This window comes from Cervus elaphus, chromosome 11 (assembly GCF_910594005.1).
Source record: "Cervus elaphus chromosome 11, mCerEla1.1, whole genome shotgun sequence".
NCBI classification, from domain to species: Eukaryota; Metazoa; Chordata; class Mammalia; order Artiodactyla; family Cervidae; genus Cervus; species Cervus elaphus.
This window is the reverse complement of record NC_057825.1, coordinates 71,667,930-71,691,897: the sequence shown is the minus strand read 5'-3', so window position 1 is coordinate 71,691,897 and position 23,968 is coordinate 71,667,930. Positions and strand designations below refer to the sequence as shown.

The window sequence follows — 23,968 nt, the reverse complement described above, 5'->3', positions numbered from 1 at the left end:
ATGTGTAGCCCACTGAATTAGACTTCATTCTGTCTAACTCAGGCTGCTCAAACAAATTCAGAGAAGATGCAGCAGAAAAACATCAGTGTACCTGCTTAGCTCACAGTGAACACTCCTTTCTCCAAACTACCATGAAGTGTGTAATAGATGCTCAGCAAAAATGTGTTCATTATTTGAGACGATAGGGTAAAATTGTTCAGCCTTCAGTACTCCTCTAGTTTTATATGTGTTGGTCTTTTCTCTTCAGCTGGACTTTCAAGTTAGAAATGATCTTACTTTCCTTTGAGTCACCCTTGATATTAAGCAGAGTTCTGGTATGAAGTGAAGTAAAGTGAAAGTTGCTCAGTCATGTCTGACTCTTTGCGACCCCATGGACTGTAGCCTGCCAGGCTCCTCTGTTCATGGAATTTTCCAGGCCAGAACACTGGAGTGGGTAGCTGTCCCCTTCTGCAGGGGATCTTCCCAACACAGGGATCGAATCCAGGTTTCCCGCATTGCAGGTAGATTCTTTACCATTTGAGTTACCAGGGAGTTCTAGTATAGATCAATCAATCAGTAGATATTTTTTCACATCTTAACTACTAAATGAACAAAAAAACACTGAAGTAGTGCTTAGTAATTGCTTATAAATTATAATTTTAAGCATTCTGGAAAGAGATGGTATACTTCTTGAAGGCATAAGAAAACTCTAGGCAAATTCAAGAGTAGCTTATTACCCCCAAATTTCTAGTTTTTCATATGTCTTCTTGAAACCTATTATGTATCAGCTAAATATTTAGCAGTGTTTTGAAGCAGACACATACATACACTACATTCAACTCTGAAAATACTGTTCTCCTACTATAAACCCAATGGATAGGCAATCCACTCAAATCTAAATGAGCTAATTGAAAGAAGTCACAGCACATGATTGAACACAATGATTTTTCAGCCCATGGGAGGTTAAGTGGTCTAGAAAACACATCTAGTCATGCAATATAATCCATTATGTAGGTTGTCCACACATGGGTCACTGAGAATCAATTTTTGGGGCTATATCTCTATAACTCCAAAATAAGGAGCTTCCAAAAATATCAAAATTCTATGTAAAATTTTTGATTTCACAATAAAATAGTAGTGTTCTGAAGTCATAGTCTTAGTTATATACATTCTTTATTATATATACACAGTATTATATATTTTGTATATACAGTAGCTTTTCATTATAAGAAAAATCCTTTCCCTGGATGACTGACTGGGACAGCACTGTCTTTGAAGCTGTAGTGAAAGTGAAAGTCACTCAGTTGTGTCTGACACTTTGCAAACCCATGAACTACACAGCCCATTGAATTCTCCAGGCCAGGATACTGGAGTGGGTAGACTTTTCCTTCTCGAGGGAATCTTCCCAATCCAGGGATCAAACCCAGGTCTCCTGCATTGCAGGTGGATTCTTTACCAGCTGAGCCACAAGGGAAGCCCAAGAATACTAGAGTGGGTAGCCTATCCTTTCTCCAATGGATCTTCCTGATCCAGGAACCAAACCGGGGTCTCCTGCATTGCAGGTGGATTCTTTACCAACTGAGCTATCAGGGAAGCCTTTGAAGCTGTAGTAGAGTTTTTAATTGGAAATATGTAAAGAGGTTGGACAGGTGAAGGCGTTTGCCCACACCACTAAACAACCCTCCCATGCCACCTATGAATTTACCAGTAAATCTAGACTGTGAGGTTCTGTAATTATAATTTGGTTTGAAATATGCTTCGAGTCAAGACTGTGGTCCCGTTATGCTTAAATAAAAAAGTCATGAAAACAAACATGACAGCACACAGACTTCAAGACTGATGACTTTTGAAGATTGATTTCTTTTGGTTCCCTAAATAATATTCAAGTCATTCCCACCATTACATGCAATTTTTGTTTTTTAAAGTAAGGAATACTTAAGGTAATAACACCTTTTACATTTATTCATGAGCAAATAGTAAGAAAACTTTCTGAGCCTTGTTTTGTTATCAGGAAAACAAATTGTGGCTTAATCTGCAGTCTCTTTCTCTCTCTATGTATATCTTTTTTTCCCCACAACAATGAAAATAAAAATATATAACTGATTTTGAACTTTTGGGTGAAGAGTAGTTCTCAGATAGTTTCTACTGCATAATCAAGTGCATTCAAATGAGGGTGAAAATTTGAGGGTCAAATGAAAAGAAAGTGTGTAGTGGTAATCACACACACTTTATGACACAGAACTACAAACCTAGCAAACCTCTTTTATATATTTTTGCTTTTTCATGGTTATTACTTAGTTAGGACTCAAGCTGTCTTAATTTTCTGTGAGACACTAGAGATGCCCATGAGTTTTTTATCTGCCTGTGACTTTCCGCAATTATTCTGTATACTGGAAATTGCCTATCTACTTGATAATGTGCTTGGCTCCATTCTCTGTGTTAGAGTAATGAGGGAAGGGAGTCTTCAGGAGAGTCAGGTATCAACAATCAACTAAATGTAAATAAGATGGCAGGAAGTAAAATCTATCTTTCTGGGTCAATGTGGTAACCTTAGTAGAAATCAATAATATTCAAAGCCTAAATATACACAAAAAGGCACAAGCAGAAGTTGGGGTCATTATCTTCTGCTGAATTTATATATACTTTATTATTTCTGTTTAGTAACAGAGGTCTGGAACAAATGGCATTTAAGTCCAAAAATGACAGTTGAAACAGCAGAAGAAGAAACTGGGAGTATAGGAAATGGAAAGGAAAAAATAAGACTGAAAAGAAGATACCACTTGGGTCTAAGTATAATTAACTATTAACTAACTCTGTTCACCTATGAATTATGCTGGTGCTTATAACACTGAAACTAAGACCACTTATTTTGACAAGGCAAAATCTTGTTTCAACTGTGTTATTTTCCAAATGGGCAGAGTATAAGCTTAGTTCTTGAAACACTTAAATTTAATATAGACAAAGACTGAAAGTCCTTGGCTACGTGCATTATTTTCCCATTTGAAAACTACAAAGTACAAGCTAAAAGGGCTTCTCCCATCAATTAGCATTCTGCCTACTGCATCGATCATATAGTTAATTGATTGCTCTTGTAGTTTATAAATGCACCCAGATGCTGTGGGATGATCACATTCTGTAAATTAAAGGAGCATATGGAAGACATGCAGACAGTAACATTTCATCATAACTACCCAAAACATCCTTAATATGCAATGCTACATCACTAATTACTTCATAACTATGTAAGCATTTCCTGGTTAATGTCTTGGTGAGAAATTTGCTTGGCAGTTGAGCCCAAATGCTATTGTGATCAAACATTTAATACCACTTTACGGCTCTTCTAGTTTTATTCCACAGAAAGAGAATGTGGCTCTCAGCCTATTCCTGATGCTATTCAGTTGTTAAGCCTTTTTTTGATGCTTTGTGACCCCATGGACTGTAGCCCACCAGGCTCTTCTGTCCATGGGATTTCCCAGGCAAGATACTGGAGTGGGTTGCCATTTCCTTCTCCAGGGGATCTTCTGACCCAGGGATCGAACCCATCTCTCCTGCATTGGCAGGTGGATTCTTTACCACTGAGCCACATGAGGAAGGCCTTCTCAGCCTATTAGGCAACCTTGATTGGACAAAGTAATTGAAAATATTTACTCTTCAACATTGGGTTATCTTGCTTAATAAACATGAGTCAACACTCCAAAATATAAATATCTGTTCAAAGATCTATCTGTAGACAATATTTTTTTCCTAAGAACATTAGAGGGAATTTGCCAAGTGAGGAGAATTTGGCTGCTTAGTGGGCTCTCTTTAATTTTGAAAAATAAGGCATGGAAGAAAAGGACTGGAGAAAGTATAAGAAACTGGCTTCATTTGTTAACTCTGGGAAAATCAATATAATTTGAGTAAATTGGTTTAAATGTATCCCAGGATATTAAAGGTAAAGATTTTCATTTACTTTAAGTCATACATAATTCCTTGCCAAGCCAAGTTTCAAAAAGCAGTCAAAAGCGACATGCAACATGGCAAAACTTTTAGAAAATGGAAATTCTCTCCATACACAAGGTCCACCAGCCAAATGCAAGAGATGTATACTTAAATTTTTAAAAGCTGTTTTTCACTGGTACATTTTGGCTGCATGAACTTGGTAAAATTCAGTTTTACTTAGGACTGGGAATTGTGTCTGGATTCACCTTAGGATTTTGAAATAATCATTAAAATAATAGAATTCATAAGCAAATTCATTTTTTATTCTTTGTCAATCCTATGACACTTCTGGGCAAAGACTATGACTAATTTTCTGGGCTTCATTGAGGATGCTGAGTGATTAAGTTCGCTGTAGAATTTGAACTAGGCATCAGTCAAGCCCTGAGACTTCATGATAAAATCAACAAGTACTTAAATAAAACATTCAAAGTTATTCTAGAAATGAACGTGTATTTACAAGTCAGAAGTAAAATAACAGATTAGTCAGCATGAGCTCCTTATGTTTTCAGAATTGAAAACTTACTTAGAGAAAAAGTCAATAAGCCTTATTGATGATTGAATTGTTAAAATCTGAAAATAAGTTTAGTAGTTATTGCCATATTTATGTTTAAATACTACAAACTCAAATAATATGACAGCTAAATTTAAATTTTGTTCCTACTTTTCCTGAATATGACAAAGAGGAAAAGATTACAAACAACAACAAATAACACACATTTTATAATCTGGCAAAGTACCTTCTATTCATGGAACTTCTTTCCTAATCTATGAAAAATAGTTGTCACAACAGACATGACTTTCTCATAATTAAAGGAAGATGCAATCAGAAGTTGCCTTGAAAAGGGAGGCCAGGCTTCCTTCACTATTAAGCCAACTCCTCCCTTCCCCCTCCTCCTTCCTCTTTCCTGAGACTCATTCCCTTCTGTTCTCCATCTGCTCCGCCCCCACCTATTGTCTCCACTCCCTGCCAAGCATGCCAGTCCCATCTGGTCCTACTCTTGCTTCTGCTGGCTCTAATTCCCATGGGCCTAAGAAATGTTTCAGTGCCAAGGCTCTTCTCCTCTTCAGGAGAATAAGGATAGCTAGGAGACTATCAAACAATTAGCCAAAGAATTCACACACATGAACAGGCACATAATGTCTCAAATACACAAACAGCACGTTTAGAATTCTCTCCTAGGCTAAAATTAAAAAATGCTTCTACTTCTCTTATCCCAGATCCATTTTTAAAAACTGAAATCTTCCTATCTCTGAAATAATCAAAATTCATATTTCAAAAATACAAACACTTTCATTAATCCCAGATATGCATTTTTTCAGTAAGCACAATTAATTAGTGTAAATAAATGTTACTCAAATCTTACCATCATGAAATATTTCCATTAATTAATCAGATTTAATAATCACTAATACATTTTCTGCTGCATTAAACATACATTTAATTCACACATTCCACCTTCATGACTTCTCAACGAAAATCCACTCTGCCGCAAAAGCATGCATGGTCAGAATCTAAGCACATTTAGGCAAAATTATCACCAAGTCATTAACCATAATAAAGCAGTCTGGCGAGTATTGAAAGCAGCTTTTATTCATGCTTTTACTCGAACCAACTTAATACATATATACATATATAGAAACACACACACACACAATTTTTGCTGTTTCTGCCACAAGCATGCTCAAAAACCTCTGAAGCTCACAGAAAGCAGCAAACGAAAGTATAAGCAACCATGCTCAGGGTTTAAGGACATTTAAAAATTTAAAACAACCTTTCTACATTTCCTATAGAGCATGCATAAATTTGACATGCAATTCCAAGAAGAAACATTTTAATATAAATCTTAAAATTAGTTTATCCAAAAGAGTTTATTCTTAGTTTCATTATTATTGTTCTCAGGCTTCTGGTATCTTAAACCCTGCATGCTGCAGTTCTAAGCTGTGCCGAGCGTTGGCTGTGACAGAAGAAGCTACCTGCGAGTTTTCACAATGCCATCTCATATCCATGTCTGTCTGGCTACCCTGCGTGCTTAGAGCTTTTTTCTTAATTCTTAATGGAAATCCTAGGAAATTTAGTCCATCCTCTGAAATCAATACTGGTGACAGGAGAGCTCCCTGACTCAGTGGGAGATCAAAATGATAAATTGCCTGCGCATCAGCCTGGCCTATCAGTGCCCTGCACACAGATGGGCGAGAAAAGACACAGAAAAGGCTCTATCAGTCACGTGTCACCAACGAGCCAATGGCTGACGAGCTACTGCAGAAAGGGATGCTGCAGTTCCGTCTGCAGTTGACGAGGTTGTTGGTACACAGCCCACAACCCCGCGCTCCGCTCAAAAAGTCTAGGCAGTTGCTGCTGTTGAATTTGCTCCCTGGCTGTGACTGCACAGAATAACCGACATCCCCCTAAACCCCTGACCTAAATAAAGACCCATTTTCACGCACGGGAATTTTTCTCTGTATTACTTTGTAATCCAATGTGATAGCCCAGCAGAAAGAAAACTACTTTTTAACATCCCAACCCCTAAACTTCTCTTAATGTGCTTTCCTTCAGTTGATCATCACGTTTTCACCTAATATTAAATTAGAAGCCTTAAACTGCAATTAGCATGCAAACCTCCTAACAGAGTCAGCTCAGAGCTTTATAATTGTAATCATATTTTTATTTCCAAGTTAATGAATGGCATTTTTTGAATGCCCTGTATATAATGAGTATTTTTATGGGATAATTTTGCAACGGCAATTATGCCATATTAAGAAGTAGATTACTATGCTTTTTTTTTTTTGCCAATCAGAGTTGTTTCTCTTTAAAGACGATTTAAGTCCCAATAAATATGCCATTCTATCGACCATTAAAAAATAAAAACAAGCACCAAAGAAGGTACATCCTGCTTCCCAAAGAAAAACAAATGAGTTATCCAGTGTTGGAAATACATACTTATTTTTTGTCTTTCCTCTAAAATTAAAAGTAATTCTTTCATAAACAGAGCCTCCACATCTGGAATACCATATGGAAATATATCCCCAATACATCTGCATTTATTGATCATTCTATAATAGCAGGCATATTGCACAGTTGAAGGTAACTGAGCTGAGTGTATCCTGTCTGATAGGAAGGTTTTAAGTGGTGAGATTATGGTGTGTTTCAAATGGCAGTATCATGGAGATATTTTTTAAAAGTCCAAAAGAAACATTGAATGATCTTCAGGAATAACATTTATATCAGAAAGAGTACCTAGGGCACATCTATTGTTCTTTATGGCCCAGTTATTATTATCTCCTGGCATTTTCAAGGACTAATTCTAACTGCTCTCAGAGTCATGCAAAACTACTTAGAAAAAATATCTGAGAATAAATCCTGATAGGTGTGCCATAATAAGAAAAATTGCTACTGAGGTTTAGAATGCTGAAATTTCAGAGCTCATTTTGTCTTGGCAACTATTTTTTAAAGTCATCCTCTTGAAAGACTTGGATTCTGTCAGGGTGGTTTTTTTTTTTTTTTTTGGCCAATTCCTTTCCTCTCATTCCTTTATTCAATGTTGTCTATAGAAAAGAATACAGCATTTTTAAAGTTCTTTAAAACATACATCATTTTCTGCCCATTCTATCAATTTGGCCTATTTATTAAATAATATAAATGTCAACAGTCAAATTTTATTCTTTTAAAAGAAAAGATGAAGGCTCAGAGTAGTTAGCAAAAAGAAAACAACAAGAATGAAACACTGAGATGAAGACATGAAACCTATTTATTAAACTATTGTTATAGCCCCAAACTAGAAGCCACCTATTTATCAATAACAAACTGAGGAGATAAATTACAGTTTCACAGTCACTCTGTAGCTGTAAAATAGAATGTGGTAAATTCAAATGCGTATATGAAGAGACATCTAAGATGTATTGCTACGTAAACAAAAATTAAAGGTACAAATTCAAAATTGTTTAAAGGCTATACACACACTAAACACACACATTTATACATGTAAATACAAAGCTGCATATGCAGAGGAAATTTCTGCAAGGACTTAAAAATATCAGTTAATAGTGCTTAAATCTGAGAAGAAGTGTTGAGTTCAAAGGTGGGACCATGGCATAGTTCTAATAGGTAGCATTTTGTACATTTTTAAATCCAAATCTATATGTTATTTTCTAATTCAAAATTAGCTAATTAATGTTAAGTGATGGCATTTATGTTCATTTAGATTTAAAAGGATGCGATTGGGATTTTCCTGGTGGTCCAGTGGCTGGGACCCCAGGCTTTCAATGGAGGGTGCCTGGGTTTGATTCCTGGTCAGGGAACTAGATCCTGCGTGTCTCAATGAAAGGGTTTGCATGCTGCAACTATAAAGATCGTCTATGTTGCAACTAAGACTAGTGCAGCCAAATAAATGAAATATTTTTTAAAAGGACGAGATTAGTAGATGTTTTAAGCTAAAATACTGAAGGGAAAGGATGAGAGACAGAGGGAAGGGTGGCCTGGGTTTTGGCATGCAAAGAAAATTTGGTAGATATGGGCAAGAAGACAGCTGCTAGTTATAAGTTCTGGCAGGCTTAGCCAAAGACTTCCACATCCCATATTAACTTCTAGGGCTTTCATCTCTGAATGCAAACAGCAAAACAAACTTACATGGGTTAAAGGCTTTACAACTTCCAGTGACAATTCACCAAAATTATCTTTGATTCTTAGAGGTAGGAATGTGAAAGAACGAGAAATACACGATTTGGATAATAACCTGAATTTGGGTGAACTGACTCTTCCAAATATAGTTTTCTCAGCAGGATGGAATTGGCAAGAAGCAGCAGAGTTAAACTTGAATCTTAATTTAGGATATTGTTTACTGCTGCTTTAAAAGGAAGATAATGTTCATGTTTTTATCAATAATGGTGTAGTGTTAAAGACAAGATGACATCCATTTTCTTCTATTTCCTCCCGGGCACAAACTTTTTTTATCTCCAAACCAGAACCTGCCTTGTAGATTTTATTTTTGACTCTTTAGTTGTTGTTATTCAGATTTCTATAAACTTAAGAGATATAAACATTAAAAAATTAATTGGCCAGATTAAGTCAGAAGTTTATAACATGCATTATTAAAGGATTTTTTTGTTTTGTTTTACACCACATTATTCTAAATCAATGGTTTATGGGGATAATTTTTATCCCAGGGGAACATCTGATAATGTATGGAAACACTTCTAGTTGTCAGAACTAGAGGAGGTGTTACCAGCATCTAGTGGGTTGTAGCTAAAGATGCTGCTTAGATAATAATCTTAAAACATACAGCCCTACATCAATGGGTTATCTGGCCCTAGATGTCTACAGTACCAAGACTGAGAAACCATGCTCTAAAAGCAGGCTTTTCTATTGTATTCACAAAGAGGTTAAAAAAGTATTCTGTATACATCGTAGTGAGATGGCGAAGAGAAGATAACTGTGCACAACACGCTGCTGCAAGGATAGAAGAAAAACCAGTGTGGTGACCTGAAAGCCTGTGATAAACAATGTATCAGAAACTCATTCAAATTGCTTGGATGCTATTAATAGGCCATGTAATCCATTCTCCATGGAAGTTTCATTTAAATAAAGGATCTGAGAAATTAATCTCATTGAAATCGACAATATGAAGACTTGAGGTCCCTAGTCCTCTTTCTATTTGAATTCTTATAGATGTGGCCAGGAAATGTAATATCTACAGGGATCACAGGAGGACTCTTTGAAGGAATATGTGAAGGGGGTGGATTTTGGTGACCTTCCAATTATACTTCTTAGGCTACTTATGGTTTCAGGTTACTTCACAGTCCACAAAGTTAGATGTATAAACAAACGAGTGAATGAAGATCCCCTGGAGAAAGGAATGGCTACCCACTCCAGTACTCTTGCCTGGAGAATTCCATGGACAGAGGAGCCTGGTGGGCTATAACACATGGAGTTGCAAAGAGTTGGACACAACTGAGCAACTAACATTATTCACAACCCCCATCATAGCTTGCAGAGGAGGCAGAGTTCTACTGTTCCCCCTAGGAAGGCGGTTAGTAGTTCTTTTCTTTAGGCTCTCACTGAGTCTTTCTATCCACAGATAAGGTTTCTAGGAACACAGTTCCCAGGACCAGCATCAGGCACTTTCCCTCTGTGACTCCTGTCATGCCAATTTCCACACTTGGCCAAGCCTGTGGCATTCAGGGTCAGGGCAGCAGAGCTGAGATACAAGGCCACCGGGAATACTATAGCACTGGAGCAGCTTCAAGCCAAATGCATGCTCTTTGTAAGAGGGAAATATTGTGGGAAAGGAGGAGAGAGACAGAAAGGAGGAGAGAGGGACAGACAAAGTGAGAGAAAGACAGGAAGGGAGATCAGAGAAAATAGCCACAGATACAGATATTATCATACACTCTGTGATGTGGGAGAATATTCCATGTCACAATTCTCTTAAAACCAGAAATATTTGTTATAAGAGCTTTTATAACGCTCATAGTCCAATCCTTCATTTTACAGATGAAGGGTTTTGCGGCAGAGAGGTTAAATAACTTTGCTTCAATTGACAGTGGGATTCTGTCCCATTTCAGTTGATTGATGAACATGTTATTGACAAGGTTCACGATTTCAAAAATCACCATAATTATCAACCAGAGTAAAACTTAGAGGAAAGGAAAATGTTGATGTCAAAAAGGAGACAGCAAGTGGCTCCAAACCCCTCCCTCCCCCACTGATACAAGGGTAAGGCACTGAAAGGTTTTTTACCCAGGAAAGAGAGTAAGATCCTCCACTGGGCATTGATAGGATACGAAATACAAAAGAAGCAGCTTTGAGTTTCTTCCTTTTGGAAGACAATGAGTGGTGGCTGAAGATTTTTTTAAAATGCAAATTTTCTTGTCTGTACTTTCACCACAGTGATGATGAACGGGAAGGAGGATGCATGAGTGACTTTTAAAAGACATATGTCAGGAAGTAAGCTCTAGTTGTGACAGAATATAGAATAGGGAAATATTCTGGACCATTTTCATTTTTTAAGAGAATAAACACATAACAATGGTATAAAAATACAGTGGGTTATCGTAGTTTTAAATTTTTATTATTTTTTCTTTTTCTCCCCCTTAATGGCAGCCCTAGTTTGAGACCATCGAGTACCACTAACTCCTGTTAACTGCTAATTTAATATGTACAAGTACACATTAGAGGTAGGAAGTGAATTAATGTCTAAATGAGCAAAATTTCCCATATTCTACATCTTATGGTGTCTTTTTTTCTGCCACTTTATTCCTGTGGGTTTTGTTTTTTAGACTATTCCTCTAGGTATGTACACTTTTTGCAAAGTAAAAACACAAGCAAAACCCACTGCCTCAAATGATCTTTTCCATAACACTGTATTCTAAAATTTATTATATTAATGTTAAAAATAAAAGAAAATGATACTCAGAAGGACTCAATAACATCTATGAAGTTAGCAATTGAAAGTCTACTGACTATGTAGCAAATGTTCTTTCCAATCAGAACTACCCCTAGTGCTTCCTCTAGCATAGTTCTTCTTGAGTTTAGTTTGCATAAGAACCAAGGAGGAATGTGTTAAACATCCAGATTTCTGGGTCCCTCCCTGGAGACTGATTCTCTTAATTGGATGGGTCCCAAAAGTCTGCATTGTTGATAGGCATCCCACCTTCATAATTTAAGACCCCCTTTACAGGTGGCACCAGTGTTTAAGAACTTGCTTGCCAACACAGGAGACGTAAGAGATGTAGTTTCAATCGCCTGGTTGGGAAGATCTCCTGGAGCAGGAAATGACAACCCATTCCAGTATTTTCGCCTGGAAAATTCCATGGACAGAGGAGCCTGGCAGGTTACAGTCCATGGGGCTGCAAAGAGTCTGACGTGACTGAGCATAGGATCAACTGAGAGTTTCAAATTCAGAATTCTTTTAAAGGAAAAGTCAGGTCAACAGGATTCCTAATGAATGGAAATGGGAAGCTTTTCATTAAAGGAATAAAATTTAAAAGTCCTGTTCACCAAGAGAGAAACGGGAACAGAGAGCAGCGCCATAGCAAAAAAGAAAAATGTAGGTGCTTAAGAGTCATCCATGAAGGGAGAGTTTCCCAAATTGAATTTTACATTGTAAAGAATATTTTAGTTGAAAATAATTTTCAGCAAGAAAGATTAATGTGCATAGAAGAAATATGCAAATAGTAGCATTTAAAAGAATAGAATGACCCTTTTATAGCCACAGATACATATGGCACTTGACTGAATGGGTTCCTATCTCACTGCTGGCATTTGAAACCATGAATAGGCAGATATCCATGCAGGATCCTTCTGTGTGTCCTAAGAATTCATTTGTACTGAGAAGGGTTTTCTTAGGATGGCTCTCTAGACCTCTAGAGAAGGAAAGCTTTCCTTTATGAGATCAGAACCTGATCTTCTCAAATCTTCTCTAATTGTTTAAAATATAAATCCACCCAGAAAGATATCCCCCAAAGTATTTCATGCAAAACAATGACACATGAAAGGGACTTCCCTGGGGGTCCAATGGCTAAGACTCCAAATTCCCAATGCAGAAGACCAGGGTTCAATCTCTGGTCAGATAACTAGACATGCTGCAACTAAGAGTTTTCATGCTGTGACCAAGACCCAGTATATCCAAATCAAATAATATTTAAAAAAAATAATGACACAATGAAGGGAGAGTGCACTGTTTAGAAATCCCCTGGTCACTGTTTTCTCCCAGTTGGCTTCCAGATTGGCCAGCTTAAAGTCAAAGGGTAAAAATGGAGCTGAAAGGATGTCTACTGCCAGTCCCTAGCTCATTTTTTAAAAATTTCTGAGCTCTTTGTCATGCTATATATTTGTTTTATTTCAACAGAAAGTTGACGAACTGTTCACATTGATTCAAACTCAAAACTTGAGAGACAAATATAATAAGAAGCTGATTTTTTTCAGGATGTTGTAGGTAGGACAAGGCTTTTTACCAAACAGACACCAGTGATCAAAAAGAGTTTGGGTGGCTGATTAATGAAAAGCATTAATCAAAAAAGCCACAGTCCATGGTTCTGGTCTGTTAGAAGGGAAGAGGGAAAACAGGAAGGGAGACAAGAAAGAAAAGAACAAAAGGGGGGAGGAAAAAGAGCACAAAGCATTACATGAAGCTGATGTGCCTTAGTAGCCCTTGTGAGAAACTTTTGCTTTTCAGTGAGTACAACTTGTGAGACATTATAAAAAGTGAGTCTTCTTCCTCCTGCTTCCCCTGCCTCCCACTGACGAGGTCCCACACAATGGTATTTTAAGCAACAAGAATGTAAACACTGAAGAGTGTAAACACTGAGGGTTACACATGCCTTCACAATCCTATGCATGCGCGCAAGCACAAGCCACATACAGAATCCACATTTTTACTTATCAAGAGGGTTTTCCATTAACAAAACTGGGAAAGCTAAACTGGAAACAAAGTTCTTAATCAGCTATTACATTATAAGAAAATCAGTGAACAAAAGTTCTCAAACTTCTCACTCATACAAATATACTGTAAAGTTCACAAGCAAACTGCAGCAGGCAAAAGCACTTATTTCATGTAGATATAATATTTTACAGAGGCTATTTTCCAAATTCAAGATGCCAAAGAATTTGAGTGCTTAGAAAAAAGGAAATTATATGGTCTCACCTTGATCTACTTATAACTTCCAGGGATGAGGTAAAACACTGTATACTTAATCTGTACTCCTGGGAATTCTGATACAGGTTGTTTTAGACCTCAGTGTGAGAAACATATCTATGTACACCCTCCTCCTGCCTCCAGCTACTTTCTACTATAACACCAGCCTTGGACTAGATTATCCAATTCAACTGGATTATCCAATTTAGAGCTTCTCTGGTGGTTTACAGGGTAAAGAATCTGTCTGCAGTACAGAAGATCCAGGTTTAATCCCTGGGTTGGGAAGATCCCTTGGAGAAGGGAATGGCAACCCACTCTACTATTCTTGCCTGGAGAATTCCATGGACAGAGGAGCTTGGTGGGCTACAGTGCATGGGATTGCAAAGAGTCAGACATGACTGAATGACTAACACACACACACACACACACACATAATTCAACTTCTATGGTGTAATACCTTTCATTGTGGGGGATAGAAGGTCGGAAAATCTACAGAGAGCTTGGAAATGATGGGATAAATAGATCCTGAAAAGATTCCCTGTAACAAACTGCATTCAATTTTTGTCTAGAAAGAAATAGAGTTATTTTAGGAAAGGCATGAAAGTGTAAAAGTGCTTTTCTGTAACAATTTAAAATTTATTATATAAATGATAAACTTTATCTTTTCAACTGGAGGATTGAACAATGCTTATAGCACACGGGGAACCATCAATATACATTAGCTTAACTGGTAAATCTGATCATCACAACAAGTAAATCTATGAAAACAATTCAAATACAATCTTACCACCTTCACAAAACTTTCGATTGCTATTGATGCTGTTGTTACTGCTTTGATTTTCATTTCACATTCTTTTCTATTTCTTATCTATACACACATAATTTTAAATAGTTGCAATAAGACAGCAAAGAAAACCATAAACAAAATGAAAAGACAACCCACAGAATGGGAGAAAATACTTGCAAATGAAGAGAATGTCAAAGGATTAATCTCCAAAATACACAAACAGCTCATGAAGCTCAATATCAAAAACAAACAAAAAATCCAATAAAAAAATGGACAGGGGTTCTAAATGGACATTTCTCCAAAGAAGACACACAGATAGCCAAAAGGCATTTGAAAAGATGCTCAACATCACTAATTTTTAGAGACATGCAAATCAAAACTACAATGAGGTACCATCTTATACCAGTCAGCATGGCCATCATAAAAAAATTCTACAAATAAGTGCTGGAGAAGGTTTGGAGAAAAGGGAATCCTCTTACACTGTTGGTGGGAATGTAAATAGGTACTGCCTCTGTGGAGAACAGTATGGAGCTTCCTTAAAAATCTAAAGATAGAGCTAACATAGGACCCAGCAATCCTACTTCTGGGCGTATGTCTGGGAAAAAACCATAATTTGAAAATATACATGCACTCCAATATTTACTGCAGCACTATTTACAACAGCCAGGACACAGAAGCAATCTAAATGTCCACCAAATGAATGGATAAAGAAGGAGTGGTGTATATGTACAATGTAATATTACTCAGCCACAAGAAAAATGAATTAATGCCATTTGTAGGGACCTAGAGATTGTCACACTGAGTGAAGTAAGTCAGACAGAGAAAGACAAATACCATATGATATTTCTTATATGTGGAATCTAAAATAAGTGGTACAAATTAAAGTATTTACAAAACATCAGTAGAGTCACAAATGTAGAAAGCAAATGTATGGTTACTAAAGTGGAAATGAGGGAGAAGAGATAAATTGGGAGGTTGGGATTGACATATACATACTACTAGATGTATAAAATAAGTAACCAATAAGAACGTAGTGTATATAGCACAGAGAGCTCTACTCAGTACTCTATAATCACCTATATTGGAAAAGAATCTAAAAAAGAATGAATCCATGTATGTGTCGAACTGATTCACTTTGCTGCACTGCAGAAACTCACAGCAGTGGAAATCAACTATGCTCCAAAGAAAGTTAATTTAAAATTAGTTGAAATAGTAAAAATATAGTTTTATAATCTAATATAATGGCACGTACATTTCCCATCTTGACTGAGAACATCATTATCATTCTAATAGCAATCCAATAGCCAAAGGGGTGTGTTATAATTTGTCTAACTATTTTGCATTTTTTTGTTGGATAAATTCCCATTTTGGAATTTTGGATTCATTCTTATTTTGTAATTCTGCTATTGTAAATAACAGTTTTCTTCCTTTGTGTTTTTTTTTCATAAGATACATTCCCCAAAGTGGGATTACTGGTCTAAAGACACAAGTGTTTTTATAGATTTTGAAGCAATCTGCCAAAGTACTTTTCAAAAGGCTTGCTCTAATTTTCACATTGTCTCCAGCATGCTATGTTCTATTATACCTCACTGGTGTGAACATGTTGTCTTTTCTATCTAGAGATGCCCTTTTCCCATTTAGAAAAAAGTCTGGTAAACTCCTACACATTGCTTTATATCAAGCTCAAATGCTACTCTTCAGGCTTCTCAAAGTCCCTAGGCAGAGTTAGTCATGATTTCCATCGTGTTACCATAGTACTTTGTAATAATACCATTTTTAGCACTTAAATAATTCTGTTTGTTGTAGTTGTTTGTATATTTCTTTTTTTCTTCTTAGATTATTAGCAATTGTAAGGTTGGAACTCTGTCCACTTCATCCTTTCAACCTCTGGCACAGGGCCCGGCATGTATTAGACATTCAATAAATATTTGTTAAATGAATGAGGAATGAATGAATGAATGAACTTGTCAATATGATGCACACCCAAGTCTCTTGCCATATCTCTGCATAAAATGTCTTCTTTCACCAACTCTCTTATAGACCACCTAGTTCTAGGAACACTTGTATTTTTGTAGATCTGTTGTACAGTATATGTGTATTTTTTTTTTTTGTTACATCTGTCTATTTTGTAGCTCTATACTTTTACATTTTTACAAAACTACTTTCAGGTCTTGGTGGTATAATTCTGTGACTTGTTGTGACTCAATTCTCTGAATTCATTAGACAATGACTTATGAATAAACAAGAGTCAGAAAATGTTTCTTTCCAGTTCAAAATGAAGAAGTTTTTATGAATAAAATGTTAGGACTAGTAAATAGGATTGTAAATCACCTGTGGAAACTATAGCATGTGTATGACCCTGCTGTAGAGAGAATGAAATTTTTAAAAAAATCACTGATACTGAATTATTTAATAATAGACAATCAATATATACATTTTGACATATACACTCCCATTTTATCCTTACCAAATCCTGGTAAGAAACACAGACAAAGCAAGTAAATCACATCAAAATTTGGAAGAAAAGGAATCTAAAGCACAGAAACGTGGTAAGGAAGTGGAAAAAGCAGGATCAGTATTCACGTATTTTGAATCACATTTTCCAGTAGTCATATACAGACGTAAGAGCTGGACTATAAAGAAAGCTGAGCGCAGATGAATTGATGCCTTTGAGCTGTGGTGTTGAAGACTCTCAAGAGTCCCTTGGACTGCAAGGATATCCAACCAGTCCATCCTAAAGGAGATCAGTCTTGGGTGTTCATTGGAAGGACTGATGCTGAAGCTGAAACTCCATTACTTGGGCCACCTGATGCAAAGAGCTGACTCATTTGAAAAGATCCTGATGCTGGGAAAGATTGAGGGCGGGAGGAGAAGGGGACGACAGAGGATGAGATGGCTGGATGGCATCACCGACTCAATGGACATGACTTTGAGTAAACTCCGGGAGTTGGTGATGGACAGGGAGGCCCATAGTGCTGCGGTTCATGGGGTTGCAAAGAGTCGGAGATGACTGAGCAACTGAATTGAACTGAACTGAATCACATTTTAGCCCTCATTCTAAAAAATCATGAGACTCTGCTGAATTTTATTCCTTAATTGACCAAATTGAGAAAACCTAACTTTTAAACAGTGTAAACTAGACAGGTGATTTAAAAACAAACAAGCAAACAAACTTTGCTGGTGATGGAAACATATATTCCAAAAGAATGCTTAAAAATAATTGTGTGAAAAATATTATCAGAGGACTCTTACTGAAATTGGTAAGATGGAGGGGGCTGCTTTCCCTTCTATCTGGTGGTTCCTGGTATTTTTTATAAATTGCACTCAGGAAAGCATCATAGTGGACCATTCACTTAACTTATGATTCAGCCATACTTATTATGGCCTAACTCAGTATGAAGAACTATGGGAAATACAAAAAAGCATCGCAGAGTCCTTCTCCAAGACCACACACACACACACACACACACACACTCTCACTCTCTCTCTTTTTCTGCCTCTCTCTCTCTCTAACACAGTGTATTATAAATGCCACAGAAATTATATTACATGGTAAACATTTTGAACTTTCAGGAACAAGTGATAACATCTAGGTTCATACCCTGTATTGAGTCTGAGATATTCATGTAAGGAACAAAGTAAATGGATATGGATTTTCTTATTCTGTGACTTGATAAAACCATTTAGTCTGCCTATGCTGATATGTCTTGTCTGTAAAATAAAGGAGCTGGAAACACTTTTGCCAATCAAATGCAGGGACTGTGTGATCACAGGGGAGAGAGTAATTCAATGGTATGAGCATGGGCAGTGAGATCAGACAGATCTGGTTTCCTGACCTAAGCTTGGGGCTTAGATCAGATGGTTAGCACAATCTTCCTGACTCCCAGCTTCTTCATGAGAATAATGGCAACACATACCCTTTGAAATTTCCCATAAGCTATAAGTGAGATAATATATAGCACTTAGAAGAAAATTGGCACATATTCAAGGGTCAATAAATAGTAATAATCAACTATTAAATGAGGAAGTTGCTGCTAAGTGCCCACAGACTGTTTGAACTCTATGGTTCTACATAATTTACTTTTGACACGGCTTACTCACAATGGAAGCTATTATTGTTCTATGTTAATTAAACACGACTGAGCGACTGAACTGAATTAAACACCAAAGACTTTGGCAAGGTAAAAACTTAGAAATTTTCAAATTAGGTATGATAAAAGTAAAAAAAGAATGACTTTTCAAGGTAAATACTTAGAAATTTTCAAATTAGTATTCATGCAAAGCCTTGGCAAGATGCTATGCTTCATTTTGCAATGCGTTAGGTTTTACCCAAACTCTTTGGAAAATGCTAGGCTTTTTTTTCAGCTGTATTTTGTATATGACCTCCAGTTCAATCAACCAAAAACAATGAAGTCATTATTATTTGCTGAGTTTAGTCACTTCCATAAATGCTGCATTAGTTGCCTTTGAGATTCTCAACTTAACTTGCATTGTGACAAGCATGACAAATGGCGTTCACAAGCATGACACACTCCAAGCATGCTGGCTACACCCTCATCCTTTCCCTTTCACCTAAGAAGACACGTGGGATGCAAGTACGTGAGACTGATGTTATCATAGATAAACTTGAATCTACACATCTGACTATTTTAGACAAACAAAAAAAACTTACTTACTTACTTTGTAAGTTAAACCATTACTATTAACACATTGCTTAAAATGTACTTCACATCTGATTGGGACATTGAAACAATTATGATACAGAATTACGCCGTGGCATGACCCAAGACAACGTGTTTGATGTGTGGAAAAATCAAAAGTTCAGTTGCTCTGAAGAAAATTCATTATGGTCAGGAAACCACTACCACTGAAAGAAGAAAAAGATCTAGTATCACAAATTGTGTAAAGTTTGAAAAGATGTTTACTTAATAATCTGCTACCTGGATCTAAATACAGTGATAAATTGTGTAGAACCCCAGAAGAGGTAGGACACATATGTGTACCATATGTAATCTAGCATTTTTCTGAAATAGCAACTCTTAAATATTTTAGTTTCAAGGAACATTTCACTCTTAAAAATTACTAAAGACTCCAAAGATCTTCTGTTTATACAGATTATATCCATGGATATATACTCTATTAGAAATTAAAAGTAAAAAAGTGTTAAATACTTATTAATTGACTTAAAATAACAACAGTAAATCTATTACATGTTAACATAAAATATAAATTTAAAAAATAAATATTTTTAAAACAAAAAATTCTGAAGAGCACAGCATTATTTTATATTTTTGAAAATATTTTAAATATCTGAAGTAATATAAGACATTTGGGTGCTAATACCTGTTTCTGCATTCAGTCTGTAGCAAAGTCACATGTCATTTAGTCTCTGAAAAACTCCACTGTACTCTTGTGGTAAAAACGAGAATGAAAACAGCAAATAAGATCTTAGCATTATGATGAAAATAGTTTTGACTTTACTGAAAAGGTCTTACAGATGTACTCTACTCCTGCCTCAAGATTTTGAGAATCACTGCTCTAAAGGTTTTATGATATTTAGAGACTACCTTCATTATTATTTTTTGGTATGTTCTTATTATTATTTTCAGTATATCTATGTGCTGTTCTTGTTTGAAAACTTCCTGATGGAGAAGACCATGTCCTACAAATCTTAGGTATCATTTACAGCATGGTAGGCCTGCCCAGAACCATAGTATAGCATCGATATGCAATATGTGATTAACTGATATACTGATGGCTTGAAACTCATAGTATCTTATTGTTCCTTTAATAACCTTCAAAATATTTACTATAGAGGTATGTATACAGTTCATCAAATTTTGAATCCATTATGTCAACATTCTTCTAAACTAGAAGGAGAAGGTAATTGTATCTGAATTTATTACAGATGAAACAAAGTATCCCCACTCCTTTAGGAAGCTCCTGTGAATTTTGGAAGAGAGATATGAGATGAGAAGCTAGAATTCTACAATTCTAGGGATATCATTATAACATTTTTTTCCCCATAAAAATTGTCCTAATGCATCAAATAGGCACTATTTCAAGGTCAAATCAATTTGTGTATTTAATTGTAGTTTCATAATTATAAAACAATTGAAAGCTAATGACATGGAAGGAAATGGAATTTGAATTCATTAAAAGCTAGAGTTTCATACCTCTGTGAATGGAAAAAAGCAACAAATACCATTTATTTTTATTTGTTCTACTTCAAAATCAGATCCTTTGAGAGACACCCACGTAGTAATTCAGAACTGAAACATTTATATGTTTATCTCTGCTGAATCCTTGCAGAGTGGGATGGTTGGCAAAATATTAAAGAATAAAACAATCCTCCTAAATTAAAGGTTTTATTACATAATAAATAATTTCTCTGAATCTTACAAAATGGTTCTTTTATCTTCATCTGTGGAAACCCACAGAAAGCGACGAAGTGCCTGCCATGGTCTTGGTAAGCAGAAAACTATTTGACTGTTCTCTTATAATGACAGAATATACTAGAAGAGGCTCTTCCTTGCTAAAATCTAGGTAGATACACAACATAGCTGTTAGACTGGAAAATGAAAAGAAGGGTTACTCATCACCACTGGCTTTTCCTTTGTCATGTACATAGGACAGCAGATACACTGGTTTAGATGTCTTCTGCTTTCAAAGGATGTCTACATTATCCAAACTCATGGCTAAATTACAAAGCACAAAGCTTCAGGGCTTAGTGGCTCAGTAAATAGAATTTTCTTAGGTATTTCATCTTGAACTGATTTTATTCTTGATCTATGTAGGTAGAAAAGGAGCCCCGAATCCTGCCCAGCCTACCTTGAACACTTACAATGGACCAAAGCATCACCGTACTAATAAATCTGGGAAGCAAGAGATGGGAAGAGATTGACTGATGATTAATTTTTGAACTGTAAAGCAAATGTATGAAATTCTAACTGACACGTTAGTTGACGCAATTATGTGTTCTATAATTATGTGCTGAAAGGCAAGGGAGAAGGGAAAGATATACTCAATTGAATGCAGAGTTCCAGAGAATAGCAAGGAGAGAGAAGTAAGCCTTCTTAAGTCAACAATGCAAAGAAGTAGAGGAAATCAATATAAAGGGAAAGACTAGAGATCTCATCAAGAAAATTGGAGATACCAAGGGGACATTTCATGCAAAGATGGGCACAAAAAAAGGATAGAAATGACACAGTACTAAAAGAAGCAGAAGAGAAGAAGTGGCAAGAATACCCTGAAGAATTATACAAAAAAGGTCTTAGTGACCCAGATAACCATGCTGATGTGGTCACTCACATAGAGACAGACATTCTGGTGTGTGAAGTCAAGTGGGCTTTGGGAAGCATTACTACAAATAAAGCTAGTGGAGGTGGTGGAATTCCACCTAAGCTATTTCAAATCCTAAAAGAGGACGCTGTGAAAGTGCTGCACTCAATATGCCAGCAAATTTGGAAAATTCAGCAGTGGCCACAGGACTGGAAAAGGTCAGTCTTCATTCCAATCTCAAAGAAAAGGCAATGCCAAAGACTGTTCAAACTACCATACAATTGTGCTCATTTCACATACAAGCAATGTAGTGCCCCAAATTCTTCAAACTAGGCTTCAACAGTATGTGAACTGAGAACTTTTAAATGTACAACCTGGATTTAGAAAAGGCAGAAGAACCAGAGATCAAACTGCCAACATCTGTTAGATCATAGAGAAAGCAAGGCAATTTCAGAAAAACATCTACTTCTGCTTCATTGACTACACTAAAGCCTTTGACTATGTGAATCACAACAAACTGCAGAATTCTTAAAGAGATGGGAATGCCAGACTACCTTACCTGTCTCTTAAGAAACTTGTATGCAGGTCAAGAAGCAACAGTTAGAACCAGACATGGTACAACAAACTGGTTCAAAATTGGGAAAGGAGTACGTCAATGCAGAGTACATCATGTGAAATGCCGAGCTGGATGAAGCACAAGCTGGAATCAAGGTTGCTGGGAGAAATATCAACAACCTCGATATGCACATGACAGTGCCCTGATGGCAGAAATTGAAGAGAAACTAAAGAGCCTCTCATTGAGGGTGAAAGAGGAGAGTGAAAAAGCTGGCTTAAAACTGAACATTCAAAAAACTAAGATCACAGCATCCAGTCCCATCACTTCATGGTAAACAGATGGAGAAAAAATGCAAGCAGTGATGGATTTTATTTTCTTGGGCTCCAAAATCACTGCAGATGGTGACTGCAGCCATGAAATTAAAAGAAACTTGCTCCTTGGAAGAAAAGCTATGACAAACCTAGGCAGTATATGAAAAAGCTGGGAATCACTTTTCCAACAAAAGTCCATATTGTCAAAGGTATGGTTTTCCAGTAGTCATGAACGGATGTGAGAGTTGGACCATAAAGAAGGTTTAGTGTTGAAGAATTGATGCTTTTGAGTTGTGGTGCTAGAGAAGACTCTTGAGAGTCTCTTGGACAGCAAGAAGATCAAACCAGTCAATCCTAAAGGAAGTCAACCCTGAGTATTCATTGGAAGGACTGATGCTGAAGCTGAAGCTCTTAATACTTTGGCCACTTGATGCAAAGGCCCAACAAATTGGAAAAGACCCTGATACTGGGAATGATTGAGGGCAGGAGGAGAAGGGGGAAACAGAGGATGAGATGGTGGATGGCATCACTGACTCAATGGACACGAGTTTGAGCAAACTCCAGGAGACAGTGAAGGACAGGGAAGCCTGGTATGCTGCAGTTCATGGGCTCACAAAGAGTTGGACATGACTTAGCAACAACAGAGAGTTGTTGAATAAACAACAGAGAGTTAACCGGAAAACCCAAGTAAACTAAATTGTAAATGTTGAAGTTAAACTTATATCCAATTTATTAAAAAGTAAAACTGTTATCATTGAAAACTACATTCAATACAAGTCAAATAGGAACTCTTGCTACTATCTTCACTTGCATGTGCAGTGGGAGCCTAAAAACATTGCCCAGCAGAATGCGGCAGGCTAACTCTAGATTATTCAGTTTGAATTTTGAGTAAGTGTGATTGTAAGCTATTTTTACCTTATAAATGCAAAGGTTTTTGAATTGTTAATCTGGTAGATAGCCCTTAAATGTGTTGTGAAAAATTCAAGTTTAATAGCTTGTGTGCCATTAGTCTTTGAAAAGCAAATAAAGGCTGTAGCTTTCTGGTTCAGGCTGCAAACCATGAAGTAGAAACTTGGTGCCTTTGGGGCAAGGATTTGTATGTGAAAATCAATGCTCAAAGGCATATTAAATCTCCATATAAACAAGGTCAAGTCATTGAACAAATACGTGTTGGGTCTACTAAATTGCAAACCCACTTAAAACTCTGGATATACTAGTGAACAAGATAAGGTCCTGCTATAGTTCACCTTCTAGACAGAAAAAAATCAGAAAACCTACAGCTGATGAATATACCACTGTCAATGTCCTCCAACCAGAGATCACTAGGAATATACCTTCAGTTGGACAAGTGGGGTTTATTAATTGTTGTAGCTAGTGAGAACACTTGTTATAGGGAACCATGAGTGTCTCAGTAAGAGGGTGTTAGAAAAGACATTAAAGAGTT

The 23,968-nt window shown here is 36.6% G+C and overlaps 1 protein-coding gene across 22 annotated transcripts in view; it reads right to left on the bottom strand.

Annotated features, from left to right (window-relative positions):
* NRXN1 (neurexin 1) overlaps positions 1-23,968 on the bottom strand; it is a 1,160,507-nt gene that overhangs the window by 57,076 nt on the left and 1,079,463 nt on the right. The window contains exon 1 of one of the 22 annotated variants that reach the window (XM_043918053.1): positions 5,935-6,330. The exons of 20 other annotated variants lie outside the window; for them this stretch is intronic. In XM_043918053.1, coding sequence (XP_043773988.1) covers positions 5,935-5,967 — 33 coding nt within the window. In that variant the 5' untranslated portion in view covers positions 5,968-6,330. Of the gene's footprint in view, positions 1-5,934; positions 6,331-23,968 lie in introns of those variants that run through there. One more of the 22 variants, XM_043918052.1, reaches the window with a different exon arrangement.